The sequence below is a fragment of the Phoenix dactylifera genome, chromosome 2, assembly GCF_051530095.1.
Source record: "Phoenix dactylifera cultivar Ajwa chromosome 2, Ajwa_hap1_PhDact_Kaust_v1.1, whole genome shotgun sequence".
Taxonomy (NCBI): domain Eukaryota; kingdom Viridiplantae; phylum Streptophyta; class Magnoliopsida; order Arecales; family Arecaceae; genus Phoenix; species Phoenix dactylifera.
The window spans coordinates 52,845,210-52,865,696 of record NC_143191.1 but is presented as its reverse complement, the minus strand read 5'-3'; the positions used below and the strand labels follow the sequence as shown (position 1 = coordinate 52,865,696).

At 44.2% G+C, this 20,487-nt stretch overlaps 1 protein-coding gene across 1 annotated transcript; it reads left to right on the top strand.

Moving 5' to 3' along the window:
• The first annotated feature begins 16,743 nt into the window (after positions 1-16,743).
• LOC120105566 (FCS-Like Zinc finger 6-like) lies at positions 16,744-17,516 on the top strand. Its single transcript, XM_039118146.3, has 2 exons — positions 16,744-17,031; positions 17,158-17,516. The coding sequence occupies exons 1-2, from the start codon at positions 16,814-16,816 to the stop codon at positions 17,336-17,338; spliced, it is 399 nt and encodes a 132-aa protein (XP_038974074.1). The 5' UTR covers positions 16,744-16,813; the 3' UTR covers positions 17,339-17,516.
• Positions 17,517-20,487: the final 2,971 nt, after the last annotated feature.

Below are 20,487 nucleotides of genomic sequence, written 5' to 3'. Positions count from 1 at the left end.
TCTTGGAGTAGAAGGATCCACCTAAGCAAGCGCGCCTTAGCATCCTTTTTTGAAAGAAGGTACTTAAGGGTAGCATGGTCAGTGTAGATAATGATTTTGGATCCAATCAAGTAAGACCTAAATTTTTCTAGGGCAAATACTACGGCAAGTAGTTCCTTTTCCGTAGTGGTGTAATTCATTTGTGCACTATTTAATGAATCTCCTATAAAATCCTGCATGACCCAAAAATAAGCGTATATCTTTGATAGTTTTTGGGTTGGGTAAATTAGCAATTAAGTCAATTTTAGCCTTGTCTACTTCAATCCCTTCAGATGAAATGACATGCCCGAGAACAATTCCCCTAGTTACCATGAAATGGCACTTTTTCCAGTTTAAGATTAGATTCTTCTCCTCACACCGAATTAAGACTAGCCTTAAATGGTTCACACAGTTTTCAAAAGAGGAGCCGAAAACCAAAAAATCATCCATAAAGACTTCCAAAAAATGCTCAACCATGTCAGAGAAAATACTGAGCATGCATCTTTGGAAGGTTGCAGGAGCATTACATAATCCAAATGGCATTCTCTTGCAAGCAAAAGTGCCGAAAGGATATGTAAAAGTGGTCTTTTTCTGATCTTCAAGATCAATTGCGATTTGGTTGTAACCGGAATAGCCATCTAGGAAGCAATAAAATTTATGACCTACCAACCTTTCTAAGATTTGATCAATAAAAGGTAGAGGAAAGTGATCCTTCCTAGTGACAGAATTAAGTTTTCTATAGTCAATGCATACACGCCAACTAGTTGGGATCCTAGTTGGAACTAATTCATTGTTGGCATTTTTGACTACAGTAATACCAGATTTTTTCGGAACCACTTGGGTTGGACTTACCCATTTACTATCTGAAATTAGGTAGATCATACCCGCATCCAGAGGTTTCAGAACTTCTGCCCTAACCACATCCTTCATGTTTGGGTTCAATCGATGTTGAGGTTGATAAGAAGGTTTGGCATCAGCTTCTAGGTGGATTCTATGAGTGCAAATTGAGGGACTAATTCCCTTGATATCAGCAATTGTCCACCCTATTGCTCCCTTATGCTCTTTGAGAATTTCTAACAATTTTAATTCTTGACTTTGTTCGAGTTGGGATGATATGATCACAGGAAAAGTCTCTTCTTGACCAAGGTATGCGTATTTGAGCTCAGATGGCAAAGGTTTTAGCTCAAGTTTAGGTGCTTGAATATAGATGGTAAAGGACTATTGTTGCATGGAGGCAACTCTTCGAAACGAGATTTCCAACTATCCATATCCAACAAAGGAGCTGAATCTAATATAGCACTGATTTCTCTAAAGTTTTGGTTTATATCTGTATTTCCAAAATGAGTTAGGCATGTGTCTAAAGGATCGGAAGAAAGAGATAGGACAAGAGCATCTTCTACAATGGAATCGATCAGATTAACTCCATGAATTTCATCATTTTCATCGTCATTATTGGGTTGTTTGCAAATGTTAAATATATTAAAATCTATAGTCATATTCTCGAATGACATTTTCATTATTCCATTTCGACAGTTGATCAAAGCATTGGAAGTAGCTAGAAATGGGCGGCCTAAGATGACAGGTATTGGAGTGGTACAATTCATGACAGGCTGGGTATCTAATACTATGAAGTCGACTGAAAAATAGAATTTATCAATTTGGACAAGTACATCCTTGACTACTCTTCTTGGTATCTTTAAAGATCGATTGGCAAGTTGGAGAGTAACCTTGGTGGGTTTTAGTTCACCAAGTCCTAACTATTCATAAACTGAAAAGGGTAGTAAGTTAACACTTGCACCTAAATCAAGAAGGGCTCGTTGTATCCTGAAGTTTCCTATGATGCAAGATATGGTGGGCCTACAACGTCATCCTCGGTCGACCAGGGCTAAACGCCTTCCAAGCAGTGATGCAGTTTTCTACGAGCAAAGAGGTCGGCGAAGTCCGGGGGGATCAAGCAACTATGAAATAGTATTACATGACTGCGCTCAAAGGCAAGCAGCCAGCCGAGTTCCCCCCTCAAGCATTGCCCATTGAGGGGCTAGAAGTGCGGGATGAACCAAGACAGCAACGAAGTGAGCTGGGCGAGCCTCTCCTTCGCATTCCCTTGAGGTATGGTTTGAGCCCAGAGATCCGAGCCTATGTGATCGAGTTTCTCCATGCCAACGCGGACATATTCGCCTGGTCGTCTGCCGAAGCTAAAAATAGACCCCTAGGTGATGATTCACCACCTCAAAGTATAGTCGACCCACAAGCTGGTCAGACAAAAGAAGCGGAGCCTGGCAATAGGCGGTAGCCAAAGAAGTCGACAATCTCCTCAAAGTTGGCTTTATCAGAAAAGTCACCTACCCCGATTGGCTCGCCAACATTGTCCTCGTAAAGAAAGCTAACGGAAAATGGCGCATGTGCGTAGACTACACCAATCTGAATAAAGCTTGTCTAAAGGACAACTTTACTCTTCCAAAGATCGATCAACTCGTTGATGCCACCTCCGAACATCAACTTTTGACCTTAATGGATGCCTTCTTTAGATATAATCAGATTCGAATGGCATCTAAAGATGAAGAAAAAACTGCCTTCAATACTGACAATGGCCTCTATTGTTACAGGGTCATGCCTTTTGGTCTGAAGAATGCCGGTGCAATCTATCAACGGCTTGTCAGTAAGATCTTTAAAGATCAAATTGGGCGGAACATAGAGGTCTATATCGACGACATGTTAGTAAAAAGCTAGGTGGCCAGTCACCATATTGCTGACTTTGGAGAAGCATTCTCTACGCTCCGAAGGTACCAAATGAAGCTCAACCCTGCGAAGTGCGCCTTTACGGTCACTTCAGAAAAATTTCTCGGCTTCATGGTGACACAACGAGGAATCGAAGCTAATCCTGAAAAGATCCAGGTGTTGCTGGAAATGACACCGCCAAGTACAGACCACGAGGTGCGGCAGCTCGCTGGACGGGTGATGGCTCTTAGAAGATTTGTCACTCGATCAGCCGAGCGGTGCCTCCCCTTCTTCAAAATTCTCAAAAAGCCTAAGGACTTCGTATAGTCCGAAGAGTGTCAGCGAGCCTTTGAAGAGCTCCGACGCTACCTCGCCACTCCCCCTTTACTTATGAATCCCCAGTATGGGAAGGTTCTCTTTCTGTACCTTGCGGTCTCCCCAGCAGTAGTAAGCTTGGTGCTGGTTCGAGAAGAAGATAAAAATCAGAAGCCCATATTCTATAATAGCCGAATTCTACAAGATGCGGAGACCAGATATTTCAAATTAGAGAAAACTGTCTACACGCTCATCACCTCGGCCCACAGGCTCCGACCATACTTCAAGGCGCACCCCATAGTCGTGCTGACTGATCAACCCATCAGGCAAATTTTGCAGCAGTCTGATCATGCCGGAAGAATTGCAAAGTGGGCAATTGAGCTCAGAGAATTCAGTCTAGAGTACCGCTGATAAGTGCTAAATAATACATAAATTAACCTCGTTCTCATAGCACTTATCATTATTTTAATTCGCATATTTTGTAAATTTAACCATAAAAGATGTGTTGCCTTCATCGTTGCATTTTTATAAATTAAAGGTAAGTTGAATTTGATTTGATTATTTATTGATTGAACCTTATATATGCAGGTCGAGTCAAATCCAATTGAATAATGCTTAAACCCACACTGCAGTCCATCAACTGTTTCTTTCTTCACACATTCGCCGATTCGAACAAGTTCCCACGTATCCAATCCCTCATCTCCTCATTCCGTGGAACGCGTCCCCATCACTTCCTCCCAATTAAATCCAATGTCTCCCCTGTTCCGCATCCAAAGCTTCCACGTCATCCTTTTACTCCCCTATTTTAGCTTCAACCAATCCGAGTCCCTCTCTTCAGCCCATTTGCATGTCACTCGGAACCAAGAACAGAGCCAACCTCCTCCGGAATCCTTTCACGGACATCTCCCAGCATCTCATCTCCTCCCACGATTCCGCGATTCATCTTTATCCCGTGAGACATATCCTCTTATTCGGATTAACTCTCTTCCGGATCATTCCCTACCGCATCCTCAAACTCCCAAACATGGATCTCAAATCCCTATCTATCTCGGTCCCATGCTCATCTTCCCGTTCGCGTATCCTCTGGCATCTTCCTTCAACCGTGAACATCATCTCCCCATCCCAGCCGAATCAAACTTTCACCATCCACGGATCAACTCCATCTTCATCCCACGTCCATGATTCTCTTCTGCCGAATTCCTCCCACGCATCTCGGCATGCCAGATTGACTCAACGGGATAAGTTTCAATCTCAGCATCCCATGCGATCGTTCCCAGCAAATCTAAGCCTCCGCGTGCGCCCCAGACTCCACGGAAAGCAGCTCCCAGCATTGCATCCGAACCAGCCTTACATCCGAACCAGCCTTGCATCCTTATCCCAGCATTCAGATTAACAGCTTAGCATCCATCCAATAGATTCATCTTCATCTCATCCTTCATCCGCATGAAGCCAGCTTCATCCCCTCCACGGATAAGCCCCAGCCATTAAAGATTCATCCTCTTCCCCTATTTCGGAACAGAGCCTTAGAGTGCCAGCCTATCCACCCAACCATGATGAATCCAACGAGTCCCAACTTCCTCCCATCATTTTAGACTGATTCCATAGATTATCTCCTGGATCTCCTCTTCCGAATCAAGCCAACCGACCAAATCTTAGCATCCCGTGCCATTTTTTCTTCCGCTCGCTCCCAGCGAAACTTATATGCATCTCCTCTGCGGTGAAACGGCAGCAACTCATCACTTCCCAGACTTCACGGAAACAGAACTGGGAGCTTCATCTCGAGCATCAGTGGATTCTGAATTGCCCGTGAGGATCAGATCAAGCAACCTTTGCTTCCAGCGCCCGAATCAAATCTTCTACGCGTCTCGCCCGTTGCCGTTCCTCCACCCTTATCTCTTCACTCAGGAAGCTTATCCTCCGCACGATAACAGAGAATAGGGAGGCTATAAAAGGAGGAGAGTTCTCCTTGGTAATGCATTCCTCCTCTTCCCCACCGGGGTTGATCCCATGAAGCTTGGAGAGGCCGACTTCCCACAGAAATAGAAGGAGGGAGAGAAGTTTGGGCATTTCGGGAATAACTTCCCATATAAAAAAATAATGAAGTGCTGAGAGGGAGTTTTCGATGGGAGTCGCTAGAGGAAGAAAGAAAGAAGAGCTGATCGCGATGGAAGCCTTCTCCACTGCTACAGCTGTTCAATTCTTCATGGAAGGCTGAGCTCTGCACTAGGGCTGGATGCAGCCCTAGCAAAAGGATAAGGATTTTGTATTTTTTATTTCTATTCTTGGGGTTGTATGAACTTATTGTTTTTAATGGATATCCTCTTTTATCTCACATTTAATTTCTGTGATTTTAAATGTAAAGTTTATACAGATGTTCTTCATGATCATTGAAGTAAAAATAAGATAGTTCATGCTTAAGGAAGATGCGATGTGCTGGCACCTTAGATTAAGGTAGACATTTCATGCTAACTAAAGATGGATTATGCCTAAATTACTTTTGTGAGATTTTATTTGAATGCTTATTAGGCTTGTAGCCAATTTGCATAATAATCCAAGAACGAAATAAATTACAAATAACCCTTGTTCCGATGTTAGTGGTGAATTCCTTGCCCTAGGTTTTTTCTAAACTGATATCATTTTAATTGCATTTTTTTAATTAAATTTCTTAGTTTAATTTTCTTCACAAACTCTTCTTTTTAAATATTTTTAAGAAAACAACCATACGCCAATTTCTGTGGATCAATACCCGTAATCACTATTCTACCAGATACGTGCTATTGCATGGTCTTTAAAGTTGACTATCAACCGCCCCAGACCGGCAATCAAAGCCCAAGTGCTTGCTGATTTTCTGGTAGAGTCCACATTGCCAGACGACCCCTCAGCTGTGCTCGACCGGACAGAAGAAAATACCTCCGAGCGACTGTAGATTCTGCATGTTGACGGTTTCTCGACATCGGGAGGCAGCGGTGCGGGCCTCATCCTCACCAGCCCGGAAGGAATAGTGGTAGAGCAAGCCTTGCACTTTGAATTTTCCGCTTCCAATAACGAAGCGGAATATGAAGTTCTGATTGCCGGGGTTAAATTGGCTAAAGAACTTAATGCCCCCAGCTTAAAGGTCTTCATTGACTCCCAGCTCATGGTGAGCCAAGTTCTGGGAGACTTCGAAGCTCGGGAACCGTCAATGGTAAAATACTTACAAAAGGTATAGAGCATCACTTCAACCTGGAACAACTTCGACATCCAGCATATCCCCTGGTTAGAAAATGCAAGAGTCGACCTATTGTCGAAGCTAGCGACCACCACCTCGGCCGAGCTCCCAACAAGCACCTTTCTCGAGTGCTTAAAGACACCAAGCACGGAAGAGCCCGAGCCGATGCTGTGTGCAGAAATTGAGCCTAGCTGGATGAATCACCTAATAGTCTTTCTACGAGATGGAGCCCTCCTCGTAGACAAGCTTGCGGCTCGACGACTCGAGCACTCGGCTGCCCATTATATCATGTACGAGGGCAAGCTATACTGCCAGTCTTTCACATCGCCACTCCTCAGATGTCTTCAACCTTCGAAAGCGGATTACGCGATGCAGAAGGTACACGAGGGGATCTGTGGAAGTTACCAGAATCACACAAAATTCTACAGCAAGGGTATTACTGGCCCACTATGTGGAAGGGCATGGTGGAATTCGCCCGAAAGTGCAACCGGTGCCGACGCTACGCCAGCATTCAACGCAGACCTGCGGCACCATTAACGCCGATCAGCGCCCCTTGGCCTTTTGCCTAGTAGGGAATCGACATCCTGGGATCCATATTTTCGACCACGGGACAGCGAAAATTTCTCATCGTCGCTATCGACTATTTCACCAAGTGGGTCGAGGCGGAACCCGTCACCCAGATCACCGAACCAAAAGTGCAAGATTTCGTCTGGAAGATGATCATCTGCCAGTTCGAACTCCTCCGGGTCGTCATATCTGACAATGGCCGCTAATTCGACAATGCTCGGCTCGACGAGTTCTGCTTCGAGCTCGGTATCGATCACCACTATACATCGGTGGCACATCCACGAGCCAACGAGAAAGCAGAAGTTACCAACCGGACCATCCTGCAAGGGCTTAAAGCCAGGTTGGACCGAGCAAAGGGGCAGTGGGCAGAGGATCTCTACAATATCCTCTAGGCATACCGAACAACCTTTCGAGTCCCTATTGGAGAAACCCCCTTTAACCTATCTTATGGTACGGAGGCAGTCATTTCTCTCAAGGTCGGGTTTCCCTCCCACCGAGTTGAAAGTTTTGATGCCACCACGAACTCGGCATGACTTCGAGGCAACTTGGACCTACTTGAGGAAACAAGAAAAGCCGCCTAGATTCGCATGGCAAGATAACAGCGAAAAGTGGCGCAATATTACAACTCCAGGGTCAAGCCCAAGACATTCAAGGTCGGTGACCTCGTCTTGAGGAAAACCGAAGCCTCTCGACCTTTGGAACAAGAAAAACTCGCCCCAAATTGTGAAGGGCCATATCGGATCATCCAAATCCAGCAGCCGGGAGCCTACAAGCTGGAATCCCTAGACGGCAGTCCGATTTCTCGGACTTGGCACTCTGAAAACTTTCGAATATATTATCAATAAAGGCTGCTTTTGAAAGTTGCCAAGTATTTCTAGAATGGCCCAACTAGTTCAGCGTACTATGGCCATCTCTGCGGCAAATTCATAATCATAATGCAAAAACGGGCCAGGACACTCCTCAAAGTCGACTAAGAGCTAGAAAGGCCCCATCAGCTATGGAAGCAAAGCAGGCCCCTAATCTGAGTGGGGGCATCTACAAAGTCATCCCTTGAGCTTGGCTCGGGATGCTCTGCGGCATCAACGGAGAGCCGAGGAAGAGCACCCCCTCCGCAGGAATCTACAAGCGGGCCCCTGATCTGAGTGGGGGGCATCTACAAAGTCATCCCTTGAGCTCAGGTCGGAATGCGCTACGGCATCAACGGGGAGCCGAGAAAGAGCACCCCCCTCCATAGGAATCTACAAGCGAGCCCCTGATCTGAATAGGGGACATCTACAAAGTCATCCCTTGAGCTCGGCTCGGGATGCCCTGCAGCGTCAACGGAGAGCCGAGGAAGAGCACCCCCCTCCGCAGGAATCTACAAGCGGGCTCCTGATCTGAGTGAGGGGCATCTACAAAGTCATCCCTTGAGTTCGGCTCGGGATACCCTACGGCATCAATGGGGAGCCGAGGAAGAGCACCCCCTCCGCAGGAATCTACAAGCGGGCCACTAATCTGAGTTGGGGGGCATCTACAAAGTCATCCCTTGAGCTCGGCTCGGGATGCCCTACGGCGTCAACGGGGAGCCAAGGAAAGGCGCCCCCGTCCATAGGCTTTCTATAAATCAACCCCAATCTGAGTGGGAAAGTGAAAAGTTCGAGTGCGACCCGACTCGATTCCAAATATCCCCTTTTAAACTTGGAAAAACCCCAAAGTTGGGAATCGTCAAAGTTCGCGACAGTCATCCGTATTGAAAGTGCCCTAAGCTACGATACGAGAGCTGAAATAGAGCTGAATTCGATCCGAGCGCCTAGGGCGCGCCAACGGACAAGCTCGGGGATAATGGATCACGAAATTAAAAGCAAACGCCGATCACAAAAACTTCGGCGGATATCCAGCATGGTTCCTCCTGCGTAGGCCGGATACGAACCTAAGCACCACAGTTCAGTTTTTAATGACTAGACGTAAGATGGAAAAAATTGAATACGTGGTTAAGTTCTTAAAGGCAAGGAAACGTGAATTCAAAAACTAAAAAGACATAAAGGAATTGAAGGAGAAAAAGCTTACTTCATTAATACCAAATGGCCAAGGGCCAAATACAAAGAAAGTTGACCTCAAGGTTAGACAAAATACAAAGGGCCTTCCAGGTGGCCAACTTTACAAAGAAAAGAGGAAAAAAGAAAAAAAGAAAATGTATACTTAAGCCAAAGGTTAACTGGCATGTCCCGTCTCGGACTCAAACTTCGAGAGAGGTTTTCACTCTCGGCCTTAGTAGCAGCCGCCGTCGTGGCCTTTGCAGCAGCTTCGACGAGGTCTGCCGCCTCAACAACGGATCCATGTGTTTCCGCTAACTCGCCCACCTCGGTGGCGGTGTCCAAACATGGGCATAAGCCACTAAGGTTGACTCCGAGGCATAATTTCTGGGCTTGGTCCTGGCAATTGTCAAAACCCCGGACCATGGCGTCCGCTGCCGTCTCTGCCAACTCGTCCATATACTCTCTGGACTCGCGGGACAGCCACCGAAACTTGCTCCTTAGCGAGCCGGCCGAGCTCCTCGGCCTTTTGCTCTAGAGCTTCAATTTTGCGCCCCTGGTTGGCTAGCGCAGACTCCAACTCCGAGATGTGACCCTCAGCGGTCGATCGCACCTGAAGAAGCTTAGCCTCCATCTCCTGAATTCGGGTGAGCTCAGTCTCGACCTGGGCCTCGGCCTCTTCTTTCCGTTGCTTCTCGATGGCTACGTTCGACCGTAAATCCTGAATCTTTTTTCGGGAGTTGGTCATGGCGATCCCCAATATATCGACCAAATGCATTATCTGGCACAAGAGAACAAGAGTGAGCCAAGGTCAAGTATCTATGCAAAAGCAATATCACTTACCGAAACAACGGTAGTGTATGCCTCGACAACGACCCCGGGTAGTCCGAACACCACCAACTCGGCCCAATCGCGCGGGAGTGAGGCCTAATGCACGACCTCACATGCGACCTCACTTGATTGCAGAACTGTATCATCTTCGAACAACTGGCAATCAGGACGGAATGGCCTCCTTTCGGACTCCGGGGGAGTGGGTCGAACCTCGGACGGAGCCACGGCCATGGAAGAAGCCCGAGCTTTAGGCCTATTCCCACGCTCAGGACCCGGCGAAGGTGATCGGGCGACTCTCTTGGAGCTACGAGCTTGAGCGGGTGATGTGACCACCCACTTTCCTGCGCCCTTCCCCGCCACCTGCAGTGGTGGCCTCACTCCGAGTGGAGTAACTTGCTCGGGCTCAGGCCGAGCAAGCTCAGCAATAATGATCTCGAGCCAGTGCCTCTCGGGGCTGGGTCCCAAAGTAGCTTGGGTTTTCTTCTTTGGCTCAGTCCGAGCTCCATCAGAGGCTACCACCTTGTTACGGTATTTGGCCATTAAAATCTCAGAATCAAGGCGCATCCCTACAATTTCTGGCAAACAATATTCTGTTAGAATTCAACAATAAAAAGGAAAAAATAAAAAAGCAAAGTAAATGTTTCGCCCTTACGCCCAGGATGGGCCAAGCTTAAGCCGACGTTTACTAGGACCTCCTCAATGAGCCAGTCGGCGAGTCTAGGAGTTTCATCCAAACCGAGCAGCGTATCTAAGGTCACCTGCTCGAGCTGTGACAACTTGGGCAGCCTGTTATTAACGGTAACCCACGGGGTATCCCAGGCCGACTCGAAACCCCACGACTGCTCGAAAGAAATAAAAAAGAACTTGCGCCTCCACCCATGAATGGAGGAAGGTGCACCTCAAAAGAGTGAGTGGCCTCCCCAAGGAGAGAAATACCACCATCCTTTGCCTGCAGAGTTAGCTTTCAGCATGAAGCACCTCCAGAAGACATTAACCGAGGGAAGTAGGCTATATGCAAGGCACAGAATGAGGAAGCCCACTATCATCCTCCATAAGTTCGGGATGAGTTGCGCTGGGACTAAGTAGTAAGCCGCCAGGAGCTCGTTCACGAACCCATGCAAGGGGAACCTCAGTCCTGCTTGGAGTGTATCCATGTACACCCTGATTCAACCCTCAGGAGGATCGTCAACCCGAGCCCCGGGAGCAGGGAGTTCTAAGGTGAACCCCGAGGGATTGAAAAACTGCGCCCGAACTTGGGACAGTTCTTCCCCAACCATGCGTGAGCTAAGCCCATATGGGTCAGGGCTCCCATCAAGCTCAGCTCCTCTGACGACGAAGAAACCCGAGCTTGAGATGGGCCCGCACCAAGCACAAGGGCCCTCGAGGGTGACCCCATTGCCTCGCCCATAGTAAAGGAAGAAAATAAAGAAAGAAAAGTCCCTCCGAGCGACCAACAAGGGGTGAGAACACCTACCTAAGGGACTCACCGAAGAAAAGAGACAAAAAGGACCGCCAAAAGGTTCGCCGGGAAACTCCGGAATGCTCCGCGAACCTCCAAAAAGGTTCGAAAAAGAGGCGACGTGTAATAACCCCCAAAATTTTTTTTTTATATATATAAAAAGGATAGAATAGTCCTTTAAAATTGATATGAGGGGTAAAATTGGAAGGAATGAAAAGATAATGACATAGTTGTAGATGCGTTGAAGTGGTAAGGGTAAAATTGGAAAGGAATCAAAAGTTAATGGCATAACCGTAGATATGTTGAAGTGTTAGGGGCAAAATGAAAATTTAATAATATAAAAAAAAGGGTGAATAGTATCTTGATGTGATTTAATTGGAGGGTTTGAGCTGGCTTTTGGAATGAAACCAAGAGACAGAGAGGGGGAATCTCAGGCGTGAAATAGAGAGGAAAGAAAGAAAGAAAAAGAGAAGAAGAAGAAGAAGAAAGAAAGAAGAAGAGGAAGGGGATTCGAGAGGGAAAGGGATCCCGGTTGCACTTCCAATTGAAGGGAAAAACGTAGATCTCCTTCCCCTCTACGCAAGGACCTCGATTTCCAAAAAGAAAAAGGTAAATATCCGTCCCTATCTAGTCTTTTGATGACATTAGGCTATACAAAGGGTGGATGTAGTCTAGAGGGGTCGGATAAGGGTTGTAGAGGCGGTTAAAAGAAGAAGAATCAGATTTTGACAAATTTTTCCGGCACTACGGAAAAACTGTGTCGAAGTTCGAACTTCGGCGAATTATTTAGGGGGTCAAACGACCTCCGATAGTAATGCATGTTATCTCTTTAGAATCCCCTATGAGTGTAGAATGTTAGGTAAAAATTTCATTAAATTTGGAGTCCTGAAAGTGGATCAAACCTGGGATGAAGTAACCGGCTGTCGGTCCGGATTACTGTTCATCCGGGTGGAAAATAGGGGATTTCATGCTATAATAGGGTATTAAGCCTAGATCAAGCTAAAAGGGACCTTGTACTCATGCAAGGGAGTCCCTAATACACAAATGGTGAGTTAATTAATTAAAAAGAAAAAGAAGAAAGAAAAGAAAAGATTTAGGGAACAGGGGAGTTGAATCAATTAAAGTTCCCTATATTATAATTGGCACGTAGATTATAGCCCTTGATATAAAACTAAATATATTGTAAATGCATGTATCAGTTGGGCAAGAAGCTAGGGAACAAGAGGAAGAAGTTTCCCACTGCCAGCTGTAGATTTTTGGAGGCGTATCAGGGCTGTGCCAGATTGACAGGTGAGTGGGAGTCATGTACTTTGCACCATGAGCATCCTTAATTCATTTTCATGAATGTCGCCAAGTGTGAATTGATTCCACTTGAGCATATTGATTGATATTGTAGTAGATTCCTCTATAATCTTGATTCTCCATGCTTGATTATTCTGTACATGCATTTGAGGGAACATTGAGAGGAATTACGAGAGGTTGATGAGTAATCAAATTGATTCCGAATTGTAAAATGATTTCTTTTGTAAATTGATTTCATTTCCTCTATTTTAAAGACTTGTGAGTCGTAGCTTGATTATACTCTTTTATGAGTAATTAAATTGGTTCCAAATTGTGAAATAACTTCTTTTGTAAATTGATTTCATTTCCTCCATTTTAAAGATTTGTAGAGCCTTTTTAGTGGTATATTGAGTTGTATTGCACTTCCTTGACCCTCACTCCTAACCCTAATGTTAGTTTATGATTGGGTCATGATCGAGTGAGTGGTAATCTTGATTATACTCCTTTTTAGTAGAGTATTGGGAGGGTGCATTATGGCATTTATGCATGGCTTGGCAGTATCTGCAGGACACCTATAGTCGATGGGGTTGAACATCGGCCTTTGTGCACATAGTAGCCTTCTGGGTGGGCGGAGCCCAGTCCCTTCCTAGGGGGGGACACGGCCCTAGGCGTAGGATCGGCCGGTCCTACGACTTATATTCTGCTTGCCGCCGGGCATAGTAAGACCCCGCGAGGTGCAGTATGGCTTTCCGCGGATGTAGAATTCCCGCGAGGTGCCGTTTAGTATGTAGATGTGAGATGGATTTCTGTTCTGGATACTGGCCAGCATTTACATGATTAGTGTGGTGTCTTATCCTGCATATGCATGTGACAGTAGGGAGTTGTTGCTGGTTCGCCTGGGGCGTAAAACCCACCTTCCGACAGCTGTCTAGCATTTACATTATCGATATGGTGTCTTATCCTGCATATGCATGTGACAGTAGGGAGTTGTTGCTGGTTCGCCTGGGGCGTAAAACCCACCTCCCGACAGCTGTCTAGTGATGATTTCAGCATATTGACACCTGATTTGTATGTTCCAGCATTATGATCTGTTGAGCATATTCATGAGTAGCATATATGTTTACTTGATTATTCCATATATGCTTCAGATGAGTTGATATTGATTGTGGTGATATTGATGATTTACTCTATATTCTCTATGTTGAGATCATGTTCATCTTATTATTGATCTTGAGATTTCACCTCGAGCCATGATTATATCTGGTCTCATGTGCATAGTACTCTCTACTCCACTCACTGAGTATTTATATACTCACTCCCCAGTTTGGTGTTTTTGATTGCAGGGCAGGTATTGTATAGAGAAGAGCAGGGTTAGAGATTGCCTGCTAGCTGTGCCGCTCCATAGTATAGTATAGTATAATGTAGATAGAGGTTTATACCCTTTTGGTGTATTATAAATCTTCTGTTGTATATAGTATATAGTTACAGTCATAGATCCTGTTGTGGATATGGGTTTGACCATGGATGGAATTGGAACCAGATTTTTATACATATGAGTTATATGCCTGAGATAATGTATTGATATATATTATCCAGGTTCATTATGTGATGGATTATGTGATTGCTGCTCTGACAGGTAGTGTGTTGTATGTATTGAGATAATCCTGACAGGTCACTATAGGAAAAGTGATCATTTTGTGCATGCATCATGCCAAATTTTTCAAGATTTATTGATGATTGATAGGTAGTAGGGTTCTACGCGGTGGCTGGTGGCCTTATGCCTACCCGCACCCTAGGACCGTCGCGGCGGCCCGCCGGGAACGGGGAGGGGGTCGTGACACGACGACAGATAAAGAAAGGAAGAAAAATAGGGATCCTGGAGATCTCCCTCTCAAGGCTTTATATAGCCTGCTTCAGCAGCTCCGATCGACTTTCCGAAATGATGGGACGACCAAATTTTGCCATGCGGCGACCTCTGGGACCGTCATAGCAAATCTTCCCCCAGACCCATACTAAAGGTCGGTCATCATGGCAGGCACTTTGGCCCCTCGTGTTCTGCCCAACAACGCTTCGAAAGGAAGCGTGCAAGCAAGGCATTAAAGGGACTCTAGTAATCCCTTCCTCTTCACCTGACGTGGCAACCCAATTCATCCAAGCTCGCTTCACGAAGCACGACCGGAAGAGGTCGGCCCTTAGCATGCATACCCAGTTCAGAACACACCTCTTTTTGCCTATGTAACTGAAACACTGGACAATCTGGAGTCTGTCTACTTCCGTCGTCCGAGCAGCGAGGCAACTCGACCTCGGAAGTGAGGGGCAAATGATAGGAAAAAAAATGGATCGTCCAGCCCACAACTAAAAGGCCGCCCAGTTTCGGCTCAGTAAACGACAACGACAATCAGCTAAATCTTCACTTCGGCCCAGAGTCAACGCGACTTTGAGACTCCGCCAAAAGCTCCACCAACTTCAGATATTCGCCGACTCCCCCGACCAAGCTCGAGGTACATCCAGACAGTCGCCGAATTGCCCCGACCAAGCTCGGGGCGGCTACCCTAACAGTACACCCCGACCCTCGAACTCGGGGCGCTCCACCGAGCACGCCTTGGAAGTCGGAAAGCCGAGCTACTCCCAACACCCGCCGAGCCAACCTCGTCAAACGCATGATGCGACTACTTAATGAGCTCGGCCTTGCCAACGACAACACCCATGTATGGGCCTACGCCCATCTACGTGGCCGTACTTCACAACATTACCACGTCACGTCTCCATAACCGGCCTTCAGCAATCAGAAGACACCTTGACTACTCCGATCATACCCTGTCGTGACTGTCAACATCCTACCGTTCTCAAGAACGGGCAGTACTGCACGCCACCAGCTATCCTAAGCTGCGCACCATTCGGCTCAGAGCCACACCCCCTCATGATGAGGGCTGACAGTACATCTGCCACCTAGGCCACTCCACCGAGACTATAAATAGCTCGGCCTGGTAACTTTTAAGGGACTTTTTTGGCTGGACCAACTTTACCCCACTCTAACTTGATCATCGGAGGGCCTTCACTGGAAACACCGATGAGGCTTTGTGCAGGTCTGCGGCCGTCGCGCAGGAGGTGGCTCCCGTCTTCTCCTTCCAACAACCGGCAGCTCTCTCGGCTCCACCGGCATAGTCACCCTCGGGCCAAATTGGAACCACAACAGATTGATAAGCAAGTAATTCTCACAAACACTACATTTTTTATCTTTAATAATTTTAGACTCAAGTTATTGAGACTTCAATTTATTTTTTTAACTAGAGGATAAAGGCTTTAAGAACCTTGCACCTTGCAAGTTGCAACAATTTAAAAATACTTGCTCCTGTATCCAATTTATACCATTTCTTAGATTGGATATAGTATAAACAGATAGCAAATGATATTCTACGAATAAAGGTAATTGATCAATGCTAAACTTCCATCTATGCATGTCTATTGTTTCTCGTAAATTATGATGCCTTTTCATCATCAATGCAACTTTATTTATTTATTTCTACAATAACATACATATTATGAACATGCGTTCTTGGCTGATGAGCAAATGCTCTGTTGTATATACGAATTCAAAAGTCTAGCTAAGTTTCAAAGCCTCCATTCTCAACTAAAAGAATGCTCAATGCAGTACAAGCGAGTAATTTGTTATCGCATCGAGGCATTTACGTTGCATGCATTTAATAAAAGATAAGCAACTTAAAAAAAAAAAAGCCAATCAAAATATACTTTTTGATCTGTCTACCCTAACCAAATGCTTCCAAACTATTTGCAAACGAAACCAAAAAACTACCTGAAAATAATGTCCTTGTGAAGATAGAAATTGATGTTGAGACGTGAGACAGACATGAAACACTGACGCATGGTACATGAAATATTAGAAGCCATGGCCGGCCCAAGTTTTTTATTTTTTGCTCCATTTATGAACCACGGTTTCCCATATGTTTTCTAGTTCCTTCCCTTACTTGGAGAACGGAGTCCAAGTCATAAAACTTTCCAGGCTCCAAACAATTTAAAACAGACATATATATATATATATATATATATATATATATATATATATATATATATATATATATATATATATATATATATATATATATATATATATATATATATATATATATATATATGTTGAGCTAAAACTTTTATTTCTCTATTTTCTTCTCTACCTGAACTCTGGTTCTTTATCATAAGGTCATCCCCAGAAAGCTCACGGAGAGTGACCATATCCCTCCACGAACCGCTGCACTCCACTGCCTAAACCTGCGCCTGCGGAGCACTAGACACGACCTCTTCCTTTAAAATGACCCCAACCTCGCCACCAACCTCGCGTCCAGAAGAAGAAGAGGAAGAAGAAGGGAGAGAAGGGAAGAGTGTTTGATGGCGGGTTTGAGTGTCCTTTTGGAAGCCCAGAAGAACTCCCCAAAGAACACCCAAATCCTCATCAAGACCTCCGTCCTCCGAAACTCTTCTCTCTCCTCCATTCCATCTCCAATCCCCCCTCCTCCCAATTCCTTCCCCATGACAAGCCCTTTCCTGAAGTTCTGCTACCTCTGCCGCGGAAGACTCCAAGAAGGGAAGGACATCTACATGTACAGGTGAGCATATCTTCCCACTCAGCCCCGATGTGGGTATTTTGAGAGTACAAACTCCTCTCTCTCTCTCTCTCTCTCTCTCTCTCTCTCTCTCTCTAGAAGTTCTACTGTTCTTTATTTTTGTTGCAGGGGTGACAGGGCATTCTGCAGCGTGGAGTGCCGGTGCAAGCAGATATGGATGGACGAGGAGAGCGGGAGGAGGGACAACTGCTCCCTCGCCGCCGCGGGTGCCGGAGCGCCGGCGTCGCGCCACCGGGGGCGGGCGGTGGCCGGGAAGGGGCGGGCGGTGGCCGGTGGCTTCGCGTACTGAGGCCACCGGGGACTGGAGGAGCCCATGGTTTTGTGATTTTGGGGTGTACTAGCTACTAGCTTGTAGTACAAAATCCAATATGTTGTATGTTGGTGGGAGAAGTAGATTGCTGGATCGAATAATTGCATTGTAGGGTTTGTACTTGAGAGAAACAATAAAGGACGTTCATTAGATTTCACTTTCCTTTTTCTTTTCTCTTTCTACAAATAAATATGATGTTTCTGTCTGCAGAGCTTAACCAGTCCTATGGGTGGTATTTCTTTGGATGCTGGCTATCATTACGAGGAGTTCGTCGGTTGGTTCTGTGTCGGCAGGCTGGCTGACACCCGGTGTCCATTGAGAGAGAGAGAAATAGAGACAGGAGAATAGGAAAAAAAAAAAAGAGACAACATATTTCTACTGGTTGCTAGTAGATTCTCTTATTTTTAGATCCAAATATTAATATTTTCATTTGGTTAGTTTTTGGATTTCTAAAGATTAAGACTACTAAATTGTTTTGGTTTATTGTTCTACAGAAAATTTAGAATTAATTATTTTTTTTGTTCATTAGTATTTTATCAGATATATATAAAAGGGATAGAAATATAGTCACCAAAGTTTCCTGAACTGGCCGATGCAGGTAAAATTATAATTTTGTATTGTACGAAATTTTTTTTATGTTTTGTCAATTTATATCGTATTATATATTAATACCGTAAGGTGGTGAATTTTAATCAAGGTGTGCAGCAATAGTAAATAAGTGGAGTTGAGTTTGGGTTTTGTGGTAAGAACTTCGTCCACGTTAACTATATATTTACGAAAAAAATAAAATAAAGAAACGTGAAGAACTCCATGATGGACGTGAGTCATGAAGTTCCTCTGCCTTTTTTTTTTTTTTTTTGTCTTCTTCTCTTTTGTCTCCTTTTCTTTGTTTTTTTAATTTTTTTATTAGGTTTTTGTTTGTATTTTATGTGCAGCTCTCGTCCCATTTTATTTGTTTATTTTTTATATAATATGGGTTGGTTGTTGATTTATTATATTGTCGAAAAAATTGATTGTAAGAGAGAAAATATATTTATGTCATGTGAAAAAAAAAAGAGAAATAAGTAGAAAAATGTCGGCAGCCTGTGCCACCTCATCATGGATTCATGATCCACATACAACACGGTTTTTGTCTCATTAATTTCATGTAATTAATTCCCATGCTTTAAAGGGACCACCACGACCGTAAATCAGACTATGTGTAAAAGGAAATTAAAAATTTTATACAAGTGATTGTTATTAGCCCTAATAGTAATCTATATAATAATATTTATAAATAATTTTATATAAATATTATTATTATTAATGCTAAAAATAAGAATATTTTTAGGTTTTTAAATTGCGATGAGTAATATATATATATAAGTGCACATATATATATATATATATATATATATATATATATATATATATATATATATATATATATATATATATATATATATATATATATATATATATATATATATATATATATATAAGTAAATATTTTTGCACCATCTCTACTGGCACTCTTTTTCCATCCAAACCCTGAACAACTTTAGGTGTGAAAAATTTCCTGTGGTCGCATGGAAGGTTGGGATGGGTACATGGCATGCAACTCCCACCTATCATCCAATTTAGTCGAGTGAACAGATCGAATGGAAACAATAGGATGCTATACACAAGCTGAACAAAATTTCTATTACTTAAGTTGCACAGGATCCACTATTATATCTTAAACAACGCCTCATACACAACTGATATGGATGCAGCCAACAAAATCAGAAAAAAAAAAAGTTGGCAAAAAGAAGGAGTAGACACATAGTTCTTTGAGTAGAAATCTTCGAAATGATAAGCTACGTAGAGCAAACCTAGTTGGCAACACTGTTCGCCTTCCGATAGACATAAGTGGTCCAGTAGAAATTATATTCTCTTAAGAGTCAGCACATGTCGTGAAATAGCATCATCCCGCTAGCAGCACTGTGTCGATTCCGAATCCACTCGATCATCGTAACCTAATAGTATCTTTTGCCAATGGTTTTTAGAGAAGAGAAAGTTGGGTGGGCATTCATGCCTTCTACCATCTTTTTGGCTTTCCACTCTTAGATTAGGGGTATCCTTTTTAGCCTTAGCTCTCATCTTTCGATGTATATAAGAAAGGATGGAATAATATCGTACGGAAGAGACGTGGTAACCCCTTAATGGTTTGTATGTTAATGTCACAGGCTGCAAGAGTGGAATTTTTGCATGTTAACATTAGGGGAGCTGGGTTTGCTTTCACCGGACCCACCATTGCAATGAGGGGTCCTCGTCAGGATCGGACTTGTGCATGGTAGGGGACCCATGACTTGGTGGCGACGAAAAAAGGGTGCCCTTTTTTGCTTGTCGGGTTTCGGGTCCAGAGTTGTTGCCTTGAACCCACCTGTTTATGTGTCGGGTTTGGAACTGGTAGGGCAAAATGACAAGGCCTGGATGGACCCGCAGTGGATTGGTTGGTAAGTGGGTCAGAATCCAGGTGTAGGTTGATGTGAATATAATAACTCCAGTCTATGATTTACGCTTGGGTCCCAAGTGTCGCCTGGTCAGTCGGAGTTGGGCATGATTGGGTCTATTCTGGCTAGTTCTTGATGGTTTCAAAATTTTGAGTTACCATTTACTACCAAGTGTTAGCTCCGGTAATATTATTATATCTTGCTTTTTGAGTAAGAGTTCGAGGGTTCGATTCTTAGGAGAAATCATCTTAGGTGGATTCATTTCATCTTAGGTTTATAGTGGATCTGATTCATCTAATAATTTCTCGTAGTATGGTTGATCATGTCAGCCCTAGTTTAAAAAGTCATAAAGGTTTGGTTTATCTACGAGTGTGGGATCAGAAGGGCTTATGTTCTGACTTGGGTAAGTTGGTCTAAGATGAGGAATGGCGCCCGTTGTCTCAAAAGAAATTTGCGACTTATAACTTTTTGGAATAATTTTTGTTTGTAATTGTATCTGTCTTAGCATAATTAAATATGCACCATTCCAAGTTCACCCAATCCTCTTGCACCAGCGTTACCTCGTAGTTCTGGCTTACAGCCATTAGGCATGCATCAGACAAGAACTTGTTTCCAGAAATGACAGCTTGAAAATTACATTATGGTTCTTTCTTA